The following is a 16,902-nucleotide window of genomic DNA, read 5'->3' on the forward strand; positions in this document are numbered from 1 at the left end:
CGCAGCTCTGTTTATCATGTTAGATACATTTGAGTGTGTTGAAAAAGATGTTATAACTTTACTCTGTGCGTTCACTCGGCGGGTGCTGTGAGACACTGTTGCACACTGCAGTAAGATAGATCGATTTTAGAATATCATATTAAATGCTGAATGGCTTGTGTTGATAAATGGCATGCAAATAATTTTAAAACTATTGTATGATGGAGAAAATTCTGTATTACTGTTATTAAAAATAAAGCTGCATCTGATTATGCTCTGTTAGCTACTTCACAAAATAGGCATGGTACTCGTGGAAAATCAAGAAAATTAGATTTAAACAATAAGACTAAACGTGTTGAGCTATATAACATCAATTAGTTTTCTGTCTATAAATATATCAAAACAGTTGTTCCCTTGCCTATTAACACATGTAAATATTAAAGCGTCTTTGGTGTTTTTCCATGGTTTCAACAAAATAAAAAATATGAGGGTAATGAGGGTATGACGCAAATGACAGGCGACTCCTCGCACGTCCCGGAGCCTTGGTTAAAATAGCAATTTTCTCATGATTTACAAATAGTTGGAAACATTTGGGATATTTTAAGTACTCAACTGAACAAATATAACACTGGTTTTTGGATGTTTTACTGAAAAAATTCTTAAATATTGCACCTTTAAACCAAGAGAGTTTGAGTTTGAGTTCTTGACTCGATTCCAAAGAGTGTGAAGTTACTTTTACAGATCTCTAGTTCGGAGGAAATCAACATGGATAATACTTGTGAGAAGACTTTCTTTGATAATGTTCTAAAACAGGTTATAAAGAATGTTTTTTGTTCTGTGTCCTTTCCTGCTGCAAGACTGTTTTGGTCTTCTTTATTTAGTAATATATCTTGGGTTAAACTGCCAAATAAGTTCTGTATACAATAACAAAATTAAGGAAGTGTCTTACAAAATGCTTCATAGAATTTTTCCTGCTGAGCATGCTTTGAAAAGATTTAAGCTCAGTATTTCCTACACAGCAAAATCCCCAGTGTTAAATGAACACCCAAAGTGTAAATTTGTGAGTCCATCTTACGGGGTGTTAAAAAGTAACACTGAAGCAGTGTTAAAGTTAATGAGATAATTGATTGATGATTGAGTGATGATTGACAATTAGTGGTGACACCTGATGATAATAAGCAGAATTGCTGAAGGAAAGAGAGAAAAAAAGGTGTTAATGTTTTATGGAATGTTTCATTTCAAGTCACCATGAAAGAGGTCAGCGTTTGCTTTAGTTGGGCTCTTGACTCTTTACCTTTTACTGTTAATTTTTCTTCTGATTGCTTCAACTTTGTGTTCATTTCACTAAGAAAATGTCACCATCAAAACTAAACCATTATGACTGTGCTTCCCAAAGCATTGTAAACCTAAATGAATCAACTTTGGCTCACAGCACTTTTGGGAAACACAGCTCAGATTATAGTTTCTCTGGCCCTCACAAATGTGCTCTAAAAACACAAAGTTGGAGCAGCCAGAGATAAATGTTACCAGTACACTGCAGAGTGGATTTTAAAATTTTACTTCTCGTTTATAAATCCCTAAATGGAATGGCTTCACTTGACCTTTCCACCCTTTTGACTGAACACCATCCAACAAGATCACTTCGGTCATCTAAACAGAGACTCCTGTCTATCCCTAAATCTAGGTTAAAATGTATGGGGAACTGTGCCTTTTCTGTAGTTGGTCCTAGACTCTGGAATGATTTGCCCATTTCAATTAGACAGGCTCCATCTCTATCTGTTTTTAAATCTAAGTTGAAAACATATTTGTTTGATAAGGCATATAATACATGTTGAAGCACCCTTTCATTGTATTCTTTTAACGTTGAAGCACCAATTTTAGTCTATTTTATGGTATGGTTTTACAATTTCTCTGTGCATGTTTTATTGCTTAATACACTCTAAAAAAATGCTGGGTTAAAAACAACCCAAGTTGGGTTGAAAATGGACAAACCCAGCGATTGGGTTGTTTTAACCCAGCAGTTGGGTTAAATGTTTGCCCAACCTGCTGGGTAGTTTTATTTAACCCAACTATTGTTTGAAAATGACTATATGGCTGACTTAAAATGAATCTAAAATGAAATTAAAATGTTCATTTATTAAACATATTAATAAATGTTAATTTTCAAGATATTTTGGGTTCATTTTAAGTAAGCAATACTGTAATTTTTAAACAATAGTTGAGTTAAGTAAAACTACCCAGCAGGTTGGGCAAACATTTAACCCAACTGCTGGGTTAAAACAACCCAATCGCTGGGTTTGTCCATTTTCAACCCAACTTGGGTTGTTTTTAACCCAGCATTTTTTAGAGTGTACTTTTTTTTTAATGTTCTTTTTACTTATTGTGTTTTTCTGTGTTTTTAGCTATTGTAAAGCACATTGGACAACATAGATTGTATTTAATTGTGCTATATAAATAAATTGCCATTGCCATTATTTTGCATCTGTTTTTTTTCCACTGTATTTATGCAAGATTATTTTTGGAAAATGTAGAATTCTGTATTAATAGAAAACTGGAGTGAATGATAGAATTGTGTGTATTTGATGTGCTTTTTTATCCAGAGAATGAACATCTGAAATGTAAAGAACAACATATTATACATTTGTTCATTTTATTAGAAAATAAAAAGAAGTGGGGTCAATGCAAACCAAATTTTTCACATTTTATTAATGAAACTTCATTTCTTCCCTGTCATTCTCCTACGCTTTTTACATTGCAGCGCTTCCAGGTTCTACGTCAGAACGCCGGCTCAGTATTGGGAGATCAGAATGCTCTCAGATTTCATCAAAAATGTCTTAATTTGTGTTACGAAGATGAATGAAGGTCTTACAGGTTTAGAAAGACATAATGGTTGAGTAATTAATGACAGAAATAAAATTTTTGGGTGAACTACCCTTTAAATGATCAGTTCACTTTAAAATGAAAATTAGCTTTACACAGCACCCTCAAGCCATCCTAGGTGTAAATGACTTTCTTCTTTCTGATAAACACAATCAAAGATATATTAATAAATACACTGACGCACCCAAGCTTTATAATGCCAATGAGCTATACCAACAAATATGAGCTGAAGAAAGTGTCTGCATCCATCCTTCATAAACATTTTCCACACGGCTCTGGGGGGTTAATAAAGGTCTTCTGAAGCGAAGCGATGCATTTGTGTAAAACATATCCATATTTAACAAGTTATAAAGTAAAATATCTGGTTTCCACCAGACCACCTTCCGTATTCAACGTACAAAGAAAGTGTAAATCTCTTGCAGTTCACAAGGTTTGCTACATATGCCTTCCCTATTCAACTTATGGAAAAAGTGTAACTGACGCTACGCCAGTTTACACTTTCTATGCAAGTTGAATATGAAAGGCAGTCTGGCGGAAGCTAGATATTTTACATTTAGCCGACGCTTTTCTCCAAAGCGACTTACAAATGAGATTTACAAATGATTTTACTTCATAACTTTTTAAATATGGAATATGTTTATGGTGGATGGAGGCTCTTTCTTCAGCTCACACTTATGAACCCTGTTCACTGCCATTATAAAGCTTTGATGCATCAGGATATTTATTAAAATATCTCTGATTGTGTTCATTAGAAAGAAGAAAGTCATATACACCTAGTATGGCCTGAGGGTGAGTAAAGCTTGGGCTAATTTTCATTTGAAAGTGAACTAATCCTTCAAGTATGAATTAATGCGAATTTGTGCACCCGTATTGTAAAGTGTTACCAAAAAACTTAAATCCCCCCAAATTTTTAATAGTATATATTTTTAATTATTCTTAGTAAGTCACCTGCCAAACATTCACAACACACACTAAACTAAACTAAACTAAACTAAACTAAACTAAAAAAAACTAAACAAACAATGTTAGAGACTTTCACAGGCTCAGATAACAAATATAGTTGTGTTGCATCAAAACAAGGGCTGTGTTTTTTTCAAACTGATTGCATCATTCAAAACATACACATAATAGAAACCAGAGTAACATGGGAATAAAGGAGTATGATACAGAATTAAGTTAGGCTGTTGAGGAATTTACACTGAATTTACAACAAATTTACAATGGAATTTACTTTGAAAAACCATTAAGAGCAGAGCAGCAAGTTCCATACGTTTGTTGAACATGATCAAGTCATTTTCTTAAATGTATATGGGTGTACAGTATATAATGCACATGAAGAAATGAGAAATGTTCTTTACAGTATAGACTTTAATTATGGTAGTGTATATTTAATTTACTGACAAAATGAAAACTAGGCTGTGAGAGATAGAAGTATGTGGATTGTACTGCTGTTGATTGTTCAGTCTTTCCGGGAAAAAAAAAACTTTCAGTAGACAAGAACTCCATAAAACAGTTTTGTGAAAATGACATTATCTCTAGGGCCTTTATAGTGCGTGCCATGCATGTTAAAAACTGTAAGTCTCACAGCCTTGTTTTCATCCGTGTTAAATTCAATATGGGGTCTGACCACAATTTGATTGCTTTCTAAGATTGGGGCGAACCTGTCCTGGTTTATTGAAGTATTGAAGTGAAAGCAGTGCTGTGATTTTTTATTGTAGGGTCTAGCGCCTCAGTAACCCGAGCAGACAGACTGCGGCCGTCATGACAGACAGTAACATCCTGCAGGGGACCAGCATCAGTCCTGCGTTTCCACCTGAAAAAGGAAGATATTCCAGGTTAAAAAGTGTAAAACACTTTTACATGATGTAAATGTTGATTACCACAGAGTTCAGGCTTACTTGGTGTGCATGTCTTTGATTCTTTGAACACACCCATCTTGTCACTGGTCTTAACTGAGTTCAGCTTCTCTTGGCTCACTTCACCTGCAAAACAACATTTTACAACAACATTTTCCATTTAACTTTTGGTCATTTCTAGTTTTAAAAATGTTCACAGTTTTAACCTATTAAAGTTTGTTCATTTTTATGATTTAAATTGGATTTTTCCCATTTTTAAGGCAAGATAGTGAATAGAGTAAAAAAACAAAAAACTATTAGATACATCATACTTTGCCAGTTGATTGCTTTCGTTAAGAATTGCATAAAATATAAAATATAAAACATTCTATTTAAAAAGTAAAACTAAAAAAAGACTTCTATTGTTTCTTCTGTTGTCCTTGCTGTCCTGAGGTATAGACCTCTGTCATATACCGCTCTCCTGTTTCATGTCTCTATGCTCCACCTGTGCATCAGATTACCGTGCAGTTTCCCTGTTTTGTGTCTTTTGAATGGACTGGATTGTTCATTGTTTTGACAGACAAAGCATACCAAGTCAGTTCAGCAAAAGAATGCAATAATCAAACAACTTCAAAAATATATGAAGAGACACACCAGGGCTGCGTTTCCCAATAGCATCGTAAGCTTAAGTTGATCGTAGCTCCATTGAAACCAATGTTAGGTTTACGATGCTTTTGGGAAACGCTACCCAGGCCCCTCAGAAAGATTTAATACAAGCGTAACTCTTTTCTGCCAGCTCTTGTGCTTGAATATATGAATATTATTATTTTGAATGTTTAAACATTTGAAATGAAATAAGCAGAAAGGTCCTTTGTTCATAAAAAATATATATTAACAAAATTATATTCATATATAATATGATGTGTGATCATACAAATTTTAATATTGATTATGATTGGTTGTCATATTATAATTGCTATAATTATGTAATATGATAATTATATTAATTTAGAAGTATATGTGTATACATATATGTGCACTCAGATGTATATGCATGCATATTTTAGATCATATGTGTAATAGATATTATTTATGGAATTGTATACTGTTTATTACGGAAGAGGATTAGGGCCAAGCAATAATAAAAAAATAAAACCATCTTGAGATTAAAGTTGTTAAATTTTGAGAAAAAAATTGTTAAATTTCGAGAAAAAAAGTCAAGATAAAATGTTGAGAAAAAACTCGTTAAATTTAGAGAAAAAAAGTCGAGATAAAATGTTGAGAATAAACTCGTTAAATTCCGAGAAAAAACTCGTTAAATTTAGAGAAAAAAGTCTAGATAAAATGTTGAGAATAAACTTGTTAAATTACGAGAAAAAACTTGTTAAATTTCGAGAAAAAAAGTCGAGATAAAATGTTGAGAATAAACTCGTTAAATTCCGAGAAAAAACTTGTTAAATTTAGAGAAAAAAGTCTAGATAAAATGTTGAGAATAAACTTGTTAAATTACGAGAAAAAACTTGTTAAATTTCGAGAAAAAAAGTCGAGATAAAATGTTGAGAATAAACTCATTAAATTCCGAGAAAAAACTTGTTAAATTTAGAGAAAAAAGTCTAGATAAAATGTTGAGAATAAACTTGTTAAATTACGAGAAAAAACTTGTTAAATTTCGAGAAAAAAAGTCGAGATAAAATGTTGAGAATAAACTCGTTAAATTCCGAGAAAAAACTTGTTAAATTTAGAGAAAAAAGTCTAGATAAAATGTTGAGAATAAACTTGTTAAATTACGAGAAAAAACTTGTTAAATTTCGAGAAAAAAAGTCGAGATAAAATGTTGAGAATAAACTCGTTAAATTCCGAGAAAAAACTTGTTAAATTTAGAGAAAAAAGTCTAGATAAAATGTTGAGAATAAACTTGTTAAATTACGAGAAAAAACTTGTTAAATTTCGAGAAAAAAAGTCTAGATAAAATGTTGAGAATAAACTCGTTAAATTCCGAGAAAAAACTCGTTAAATTTCGAGAAAAAAGTCTAGATAAAATGTTGAGAATAAACTTGTTAAATTACGAGAAAAAACTTGTTAAATTTCGAGAAAAAAAGTCGAGATAAAATGTTGAGAATAAAGTCATTAAATTACGAGAAAAAAGTCGTTAGATTATGAGAACAAATTTGTTAAATTATGAGAAAAAAAGTCATTAAATTACGAGATTACAAGACATTTTTCTCATAATTTAATGAATTTGTTCTCGTTATTTAACAACTTTTTTCTCGTAATTTAATGAGTTTATTCTCAGCATTTTATCTTGACTTTTTTCTCGAAATTTAAAATTTTTCTCATAATTTAACGAATTTGTTCTCGTAATTTAACAACTTTTTTCTCGTAATTTAATGACTTTATTCTCAACATTTTTTTATTATTGCTTGGCCCTAATCCTCTTCCGTAGTTTATTGTATAATAAAACATATTGATAGTATTATTTCCTATCATTAAACACTGAGCTATTTTTAATTGTTAGTCTATGTATACATGCGTCAGATGGGCATCTCACTGTTTTTTCAGCATCTTACGCTATGAGCGCCACATATTTAAGTTGTCATGTGAAGCTGAAAACAGTTCTTTGAAAAGCAGCAAAAGTTGCAGAAGTAAAAACTTCATATTCTTTTGTTTACCTGACACCAGATAATTGACCTGCTGGCATTTCACATCAGACCGTTGTGAAGGAGAACCAGGTAAGATGGAAACTCTGGATATGGGGAGGTTTAGCGCATCTGCCACTCTCTTACGGAAATCATACCTGCACACAACAGTCAATGTGTCAAAATAAAACACGCATTGCTTTTGCAAAAATATATTTAATATTTAATCTAATGGATGACTTGTGATTATTCTTTTGTGATGTATTGATGTATTGGCTCAAAATGTCATTATCATTACAACATATAAGGTGACATATCACGTGCTAGTTACAAGAAATCTATATATGAATGTTTTTTTAAATTATAATAAACATTTCCCATCCATGACATTTATTGATTGCTGACTTATTTTTGTGGTTTATATTTTTACACACAGAAATGAACTGATTAATTATTTCAGTGAATGTTTTGTATTTTCATACAGTGAAACCTAAAGGATCTACTTCTACCTATAATCTAATTCATTAAAACTACATTTTTAGTATTCAAGTTGATGCAGTTAATATTTTGAATATAAAAACCAGTTAAATTGCAAGTTAAGTGTATGAAGGACATTTCTGGATTTTTGAACGCACCTGCTGAAGGAGGCCCTGTTGGGGAAAATCTGCGTGGCAGAAGGGGATTCTGGGTGAATATCTGCACATGCGGCTGTGGTGGTATTGAGTCTGAGAACTAATGACCTCTGGACAACTGGGGGTAAAACATTGAGACAATTTCTATGTTGTTCGTTATGCAGAATTCTATTCCAACGCATGACAATATCATGTTTGCGCAAGTGTGAAAGTTATTCATATTTGCTACCTGTGAAGTCTCCGGATAGCTGCAACACAATGTCATTGTACAGTTGTCTCTTGGTGAGACTTATGGATCCATGTCTGCCTGTCAGATCTCCAACCCAACAGGAGAGAGCCCTCACCTGAGAACAGCTGTTTGTCTGAGACACAATTGTTTCTGTCTTAATTAATTTTGCATAATATATTCAAAAAATAAAATTTCGCATTTGATGAGAAAACAGGCCTTCATCTTCTCTCACATTTGTCATGTTAAATGGATTATACATTTTATCTTCCCCAGGACACGCACCGCCTGACCCCACCGGCTCATCTGCAATGTACCAGGAAGCCTCTGCAAACTAGAAAGCAGTAAAAAAAATTCTCATATTCAGTTTAATTAATGGCTAACATGACTACTGAAAAACTTAACTTTGCTTAACTCAACTTACATTTAATTGCGATGCCCGCACATCCACCTCTAACATAACGTCACCATAGCTGCCATCTGGAAAGGTCTGCTGGGACTAAAACATGTACAGTGGATCACTTAGCAGTAAATTACTAAATGTTATTTTTTATTTAAAAAAAAAAATCTTAATGTCATAATATTTATATATTTTTTTATAAATGTAAATATATGGGTCAATGACGTGACGGGTCATTTTTTTGTCCAAAGGCTTTAATAATAATAAAAAAACAAAGATATGACATCCAAATTATGTAAAATAGTACAACTAGATCTCTTTAATGAATCCAAAAGGTATTAATTATATTTTGCTGCATAGAAAGGTATTTTAAAGTTTTTTGAAGCCAGAAGGTCATTCGGTTTAACCGTCCAAAGCTCAATACAGCCAATTCATTTGTGATTAAAAGATCTTAAAATATAATAAATGTATATATTTTTTATTCTGGCATAATTTTATAACATCATATATCAATATAATGCAAAATGGTATCAAAATGATGTGTAGAAGTCGTTGCTTTGTTATAAGAACGAATGTCTGGAAAAATGAATTTCATTGATGTCATTCGAAGTAACCAATATAAAGGGATCATTTTGGATCAAGTCATGCAGTCTATCATGTGACAGGATGTGCAAAGGACCACATGGTCATGAAGCAAAGTAACTAACTCTCTCTTAAATATTTGAAAAATTCATGTTTTCACTCGCTCATACGCATGTCCTGAAACATCAGGTCATTCGGTACAACCGCTATAAAACATGGAAAATGTTGTAATATTTTAAAAACTTGATTTAAATATAAAATGTTTGATTGTCCTTTTGTCCTAGATATCAGCCTATTAACACTGTTCGAAAACATCATCATTCGGTATAACCAAAAGTGTCATTCGGTAAAACCGAAATTTTGGTTAAACCAAATGACTTTTTTGGTGACAAATTTTGTCCATCTTGTAAAAAATGACAATGTTAATTGATTATAAAAACCACACTTAATAAAACTTCAAAATTAATTATATTTCCATTATGTATTTTTTTTTTTACACTTTTAAAAACCTTATTCGTCAATGACCCGTATATATTTGTAAAAAATATTTATAATAACATATGTATTGATTGCCATATAAGCAATATTTTTTTAGGGAAAAAAAAACATTTATTACATTTATTATTATTATTTGCATCCTAATGTACTGGAAAACAAGACTCAATGTCCTGGGGTATTTTTTATATTATCAGTCATTGTCATTTTTTGTTGTAAATCATGTGAATCGTTCTTCCGCTCACAACACCAAGACCACAGGACAGCTGCAGGTCTGCTGTGCGGCATGTGACAGATCCATCTGCCTGCGGTAGAGATGAGCTTCATACCGTCCCAGCAGGACAAGAGCTGTACCCCTCCACAACCACAGCCTCACCCAGTTACCCCTCACCACCCCTTCCTCCTCCATCCAGCATTATTAACAGCGTCATCTTTTTGTGGCAGATTTAAAGTGACGGTAGATTTTAAGCCACTTTAGGGTGGGAGAGAGTAGAGATGAGGAAGATACTTATTTTTTTACAGTTCCCTCTAATTTAGCTACCATGGAAACAGTAGGAGCCATTCAAGCCTTGTAGCAACACCTTATATCCTGGCAACCACCCAGACGACCCTACCCTCATGACAATGAGTTTTGAAGAGGGAAGCACCACATATAAAAATCTACTTATATGATGTATTCTTAAAGACACCTATATTAAATTTGCTTTTTTTTCTTACCATCATCACTGTCCCATTTACAGCTCCACTGAACATGGCCTCAGCTTTCACCCAATTTCCATCTGGGGTGTCCTCTGCTGAGATATCTGCACACCTCATTCTGTAAATAGGGAAAGAATCTATTTCAAGTTATCTTTTTTTAAGTAAATTTCACAATTTTCCTCCCGCATTCCTAGGTGATTCAAAGAAACCTGGTGTATTACTTGTATAAACGTTATGTGTAATGTTTATATAAACAATGTGTGTAGAGGAATGAGCTGTGTGAATCCTCCCACGCATGTTTATCATGACAGGATGGTTTTTAGATATTTCAGATATCTGACTCCATAATTATTCTAAATAGCTTTACAGAAAACTGAGGTATTTTTCCAGAATACTCAATTATGCCTGTTGGGAAAAAGTATCTTGTTGTCAGTCTCACTGCTGCCTCACTGGCGCAAATGCAGAAGATTGCTTTGATATGAAAAACGTCATGAGGAACTGAGACAAAATGCAGAATTGGGAATCAGTTGTATCACAACTTGCACCTGCAGTTGTTTCCCTGTCTCGGCTATTTGTGGTTCTGCTTCTAATAGTTTAAGGAGAAGCAAACTAATATCTCATATTTATTTCAAAGGTCAAATTGTTGTGAAGGGCAATCAGCCAGGTGACTGTTTGAGGATGCATGATTTGTAAAGATACTAACCTTGAGCCATTGGTGTAATGTATGACCAGAGACCGGCCAATGATGCTGTTTGGTCCTGAAAGTGGCATATTACCATCCATGTACTGAGTTTGAAAGTTGTTCTGACCCGTCAGGCCTCCAAACTTCCCACTGATGTCTCCAATCTCATACTGGTCAACCGTGCCAATCCCTGGAGCTGGAGATAAAGATACGTTCACAGAAAATGGGTTGAAGTGCCCCATGATGTTACTGTCGGAGCAGGGTTCCTGTGCGCTCTTGATTGGAAGAATATGGACGTGGTAGCCACTGGCTCTAGCGTTAAGCCCAGTGAAGGAGATATTTAGGATTGTTGGCCCTTGAGGAGAGACTTGGGAGAATTGGACATGACCTTCAGAAGATTCAGGCCCGTGCCAGGAAATGGAGTGAGCAGAGGGAAAGCGGAACAAGGTGAGGTTTGCACAAGCGATCCGTGGAGCTGTTTGGTTGGGACCATGTACCACCAAAGAACGACCAATAATTCCAGATATCCAAGAGGTTGTGTCAGTAAAAAAGTTCTTGGTTGCCACCGTCCCGATCTCAGACTGTAGGTCCAGAGTCCTGTGCTTGCCAGAGATATCCCCAACTTCACAGGCAAAAGGGCTGTCGGGACCACAGTTAACACTGTATGCACTCACCGTGGTGTCTACGTAGAATGGGTTCCAGTGTCCTCCAGTGGACAGACAACATGCATTGTCACTGTCGATCTCAGTGCTGATGGGATAGTTGTGGATGTGCCAGTTGTGATTCAATGTAGAAGGTGCAGAGAGTTGTCCGTAAGATAGGTCCATGAACACGGAGACATCAGAATATGGGTCACTACTGACCTGGGTGAACAGTACCTTCCCCACAACCAGACCACGAAATTCCGCCTTGGCGACAGTCACTTCACCCGGATAGCCTATACTTGCACAGGCAAATCTGGTCGTATTGGGTGAATGTATCACGACAGATCGACCCACAATGCTATTCCGCCCAAACAGAGGTAGGTTCCAGTCTGTGAAAGTGGCCTGAAAGTTACTTGTATTCTCCAGAGAACCATACCTGCCACTCAGATCTCCGACCTCAAAGCGATCATGAGTGGACCCTCTTGGTGGCGGATACGCCGGTGCCTGAACATTCACGTTGAAGGGGTTCCAGTGACCCCCAACATTGTTGTTACTACAGCTGCTATCCGAGGGAGATCTCATCTGGGGTAGAGGAAACTGATGAACGTGGTACGGCCCAACTCTTCTGTTCAGGTTTGTCAGGTTAACAGTGATAGTGGTGAGATCAAACGGAGATGGTTGTTGAAAGGTGAAGTAGCCTTTAATCCCTTGCATATTCAGGACAGAGCTAACAACCTTCATTGCAACACTTCGGATCTCTGCACATGCATAGCTTGAGGTAAAGCTGAGAACGGCGAAGCGGACACTAGAACTGAGAACCGAGATTTCCAACCGAGACTTTGCGGGTTCTAGAGTTGATCCCACATTCAGAAGGCCTAGCTTTGTAAGACTCTTGGGATCCAGACTACCAAGAAGCATAGCGCAGCTGGTGGCAGAGCTTTGTGACACCAAAATTGTAACGTTTGTAAAAGTCCTGGTCTGATTGACATTTCTTAGATCTGACAGAACCCTCGCCCCTGCTTCTCCTGTCACTTGCCGGATGTAGATGTTCCCGGCAACGGGACTGAAAAATCGTGCCTGCCAAGTTCTGACCTGGGACTCCGACATGAGTCCGGCACAAATCCTTATGCCACCACATGTCTCAACCAGCACTGAGAGGGAATCCAGACTAAGGTGCTGTTCAAACAGAGCGGACACATTCACCACAGCCTGGGGCCGATCTACAGAAAAGGTGAAAACACTGTCTCCTATGACTGACTTTTGACAGGGTGAAGCGAAATGGCCATACATAACAGGGAACATAGTGAGGGAGATATTGAATGATCGGCATGTGCTGTTTCCTGTGAGATTAACAGTAGACATCAGCTCCGTGGAGTCAAATTTGATCCAACCAGTGATATCCATCATGTTGAAGTCAGCCCGATACCTCACACAAGAGGCACAACCTAAAAAGAGTCAATGGAATAAACAAAATATCATAGGAATTCAAATAAAACATACTCATTCTTTTCAGGAAGTCGGCAAACTAGTCATGATTTCAAGTATTTAATTTTAGCAGATCACATGCAGATATATTAAACAGATCAGTCAGATTCCAGTGTAAGATTAGACGTATTACTCATGTCAACAACCAGTCTTGGGGAGTAGTTAACTACATGTAGCAGCGCTACTAGTTTAACTGCATTTTTCAGTAGCTTGTATGTAGTTCAGCTACTTTTTAAACAGTGTAGCTTTTCCAGTAGTTAACTACATTTTCTAGCAAGTATCGGTGTAGCGCGACCAAAAGCTGCAAGCTACATTCTGTTTTGTGTTGCGTTCTGACGACCTCATTCATGAAGCAGCACAGCGTCTTCAGATCACAAACTATAATATAATAATAAAATATATAATATAACGCATCTTGTGGCTTTATAAGTTCGTCAGCAGTTCATCGAGAAGACATCGCCTGATGATTATGTAAAGGACAGGAGTGGGTTCACACTGTACGAATCGATTAGTAAAGGTTACGCTTAATTTATAAACATGATTAAAACGTTGTCTGTGCCGAAGACTTCAAGCACATACAGGTGAATAATAGCCTTTTAAAATGGATTATTCTGCTTTATTGCAGTCTATATCAAATGTATGCAAACTATATTATTGCAGTGGTGACCCGCCATGGTCTAATCTGTCCTGCCAGTTGTATAATGAACATACGATCACTAACGTGGTGTTTTGAGTCATTGCATTGTTAAAGCATTCGTCAGCTGAACAGAAAACAAGAATGTTCACGCGAGAAGTGCATGATTGGATAATTGGAATAATAATTGGAATAGAATTTCAAAAATATTTTTAATATTTTTCTAGTCTGCATTTATGCTTATTTTTATTATCGCATATTTTTGTCCCGTGTTATGGTTATGGGTAGAAATTTTGAGCGTGAATCCTGCATTTATATGTAGGCTAGAAAACACTTCTAAACTGCAGAGTGCAATAGGTTTTCGGTCCTCTTGAAATGAAAAACAAAACTTATAATGTATTCAGAATTTTAATATATATAAAACGTGCAAAGAGAGTCAGTTTGAGATATAGGAGTATTGACATTTGAGTTGCCTATATACATTTGAGTATTGCATTTTTTTATATAGTTTACAAAACTATATACCTAAACTTTCTTACCTAAACATTCTTCATTAACAGTTATCCAGTTATTTGTAATATGCTGTCATTTAAAATAAAAAATGAAAAGTAGTTTCAATGTAGCTAGCTACTTTTTGATAGTAACTTGTAGTGTAGCTAACTACTTTTTCAAAAGGGTAGCTTGACTGTGGTTTAACTACTTTAATTCATGAGTAGCTTGTAGCTTGTCAAACTACAGTTTCAGAGTAGCTTCCCCAACACTGTCAACACCTCATCTGTTATATGTTTGTTAGACACCAATTGCGCTGATTAAAGGACATTAGTATTAGCTTTAGATGTGCTCAGGTGACAGGTGGGTTCAGGTGTCACAGTGTGTCAAACATGATATTTCTAAGAGATTCCCTAAGAAGAACTTCGGGAGTGTCCAGTTGAATTCAGGGAATTGTGCGGTGTAATACATAAATAAATAATTAGTTGAGTTGAGCTGAGTCATACTGAACAACAGTTGAGCTGTAAATAGTAAATAGTTGAGCTGAGTCATACTGAACAACAGTGATCAATACAAAAAGCCTCTAAGTTTACAGCTATGCAAAACTCCTATTCATAAAAAATGACAAAGACATGAAAGCACGATTTTCCTTTTCACCACATTCCCTTGTGTAATAGGTGCGAAGGTTAAACTACAATTTTAACTCATACACTGTAACTAAGGATACAGTTTAACTATGTTAACTTAAAAAAGAGGGCTTAGAAATTAGAGATATTTTTAAGTGCAGTAAAAACCTAGCATGTATAAGTTTTGTTTATAGTGCCTATTTAGCATCATGTTATACCTTATGAAACACTAGGTATCACATACAAACACTAGATATCACAAGGTCACTGAATAATTTAACATTTGTTAAGCAATTACATACTGTCACATGCTAATACGCTAACTAAGAATGTATAATATCTTACAGTGACTATATGATGCAAATTCTTAAACTTTTCCATTGACTCTGCAACAGTTTTCCAGAAACTCAAACTTGAGAGACCACACACTTTGAACATGCTTTGCTGGGATGCAAATCCCTACATTTTGGGAGGAAAGAAAGTTGGCACTTACCCCACAAGATGAACAGGGTCAAAGCTCTTGGCAGCAACATGTTACCAGCTGTTGTTTATGTGTGAGTTTGCAAGCAAGAGGTAGAAATATAGACAGCTGTGTGAGAGGGAAGCCCCTGTGTGTGTGTGTGTCTATAACCTACTGTGCTGGAGTAGTCTACACTGATGTGTGCATGTGTGTGTGTATGTGTGAATGTCTCAGTGTGTAGCTGGTTTGAATGAGACTGTGGCTTGTCTCTTCTATAGTCTCAAGGGAGGGCTGCAGAGGGAGTGGTTTCTCAACATCCTGTGATCACGCTTTTCCTGACATAAACACATAACAGCTGATTTAACATACACAAAGCATCATTTACAACCATGGAAATATGGTTTAGCAAGATTTTCCCAGAATAAAAGTTTATGGACGTGATGAACACACTACTGGAAAATAAATACGACATTTTGGTGGTAGGCTTAGATTGAGGAGCAAAATTTATCTATCTTTCATATTTTTTATACTTTCCTGTTTCTTGCTGTTTAATTTCTCCTAAATGTGGCCAATAGAATTTTTTTTTTCCAGCTAAATATAGGAGCACTGGGATTTATTTTTGGCCTGAGCTGCTCCAAGATGCTCTTGAGGTTCTTCAACTGGTGCTATTTTAGATAATGACTGAGGAGTGAGGAGATGTGACGTAGACAAGAGTTCACTCAAAACCAGACACAACTGCTTTGCTTTGGAAAGATGAACAATATTTTGGCTAATTATAGCCGGTGTATTCAAGAAATATAGTGACTAAACAAGCAGTCCACAAATAAAGAAGCTGCTACTAATCTGTTGAATCTCCACTTTCATTTCATTATTAAAATGAGAGCAGCTATCAGCTTCCATCAGATATCCGTTCTTTTCATAGTTAAACAGATGGCTGTTTCATTTTTGGGCTTATCTGTCATGTTAAAGGTGATAAAGAGGATCTTTTCGTCGACTGAGAAACCAAAGACTGTTACTGAGTTTTTTCTCTCACAAGGAACGTCATGGCAGTGATTGACAAGCCAGAGGGCCAATCCGCGCACGTCTTTCACAAGGAATGTCACGGCAGTGATTGACAAGCCAGAGGGCCAATCGTTTACGCGATTGGCTGATGTTTTTAAGGCCCTACCTCGTGCACAGATGATGTATATTAATATTATTCCTTTCAGTGCACCTAATAAATAGTCTTTTATCAGTTAGTAAAGACAGTTTCAAGTAATATTGCAAAAATGTATAAAACAAAACATCCTCTTTAGCACCTTTAATAATAGTGTCAGAAAAAGACATATACATAAATAAGCATACAAATACTACAGTTTACGTTTTAGAATAGTGACATGTTTTGTGCTATACTTCAGCATATTATTATATACAGTAAGATATGCAATAATAATGAGGTATACATAACTGCATATTTAACTTCAGGACATTCACATACGTAAACTCTGAATCAAGTAGTAATTCAAGACTTTTTGATAA

At 35.5% G+C, this 16,902-nt stretch overlaps 1 protein-coding gene across 1 annotated transcript; it reads right to left on the reverse strand.

Annotated features, from left to right (window-relative positions):
- Nucleotides 1–2,656: 2,656 nt before the first annotated feature.
- On the reverse strand, nt 2,657–15,612 carry cusr (Copper-only SOD repeat protein). Its single transcript, XM_067398768.1, has 10 exons — nt 15,418–15,612; nt 11,068–13,135; nt 10,383–10,482; nt 8,613–8,687; nt 8,424–8,522; nt 8,192–8,324; nt 7,966–8,080; nt 7,364–7,488; nt 4,758–4,841; nt 2,657–4,672 (listed from the first exon to the last, which is right to left on the reverse strand). The coding sequence occupies exons 1-10, from the start codon at nt 15,455–15,457 to the stop codon at nt 4,581–4,583; spliced, it is 2,931 nt and encodes a 976-aa protein (XP_067254869.1). The 5' UTR covers nt 15,458–15,612; the 3' UTR covers nt 2,657–4,580.
- Between the last annotated feature and the right edge of the window lie 1,290 nt (nt 15,613–16,902).

This window comes from Chanodichthys erythropterus, chromosome 10 (genome assembly GCF_024489055.1).
Source record: "Chanodichthys erythropterus isolate Z2021 chromosome 10, ASM2448905v1, whole genome shotgun sequence".
Classification (NCBI taxonomy): domain Eukaryota; kingdom Metazoa; phylum Chordata; class Actinopteri; order Cypriniformes; family Xenocyprididae; genus Chanodichthys; species Chanodichthys erythropterus.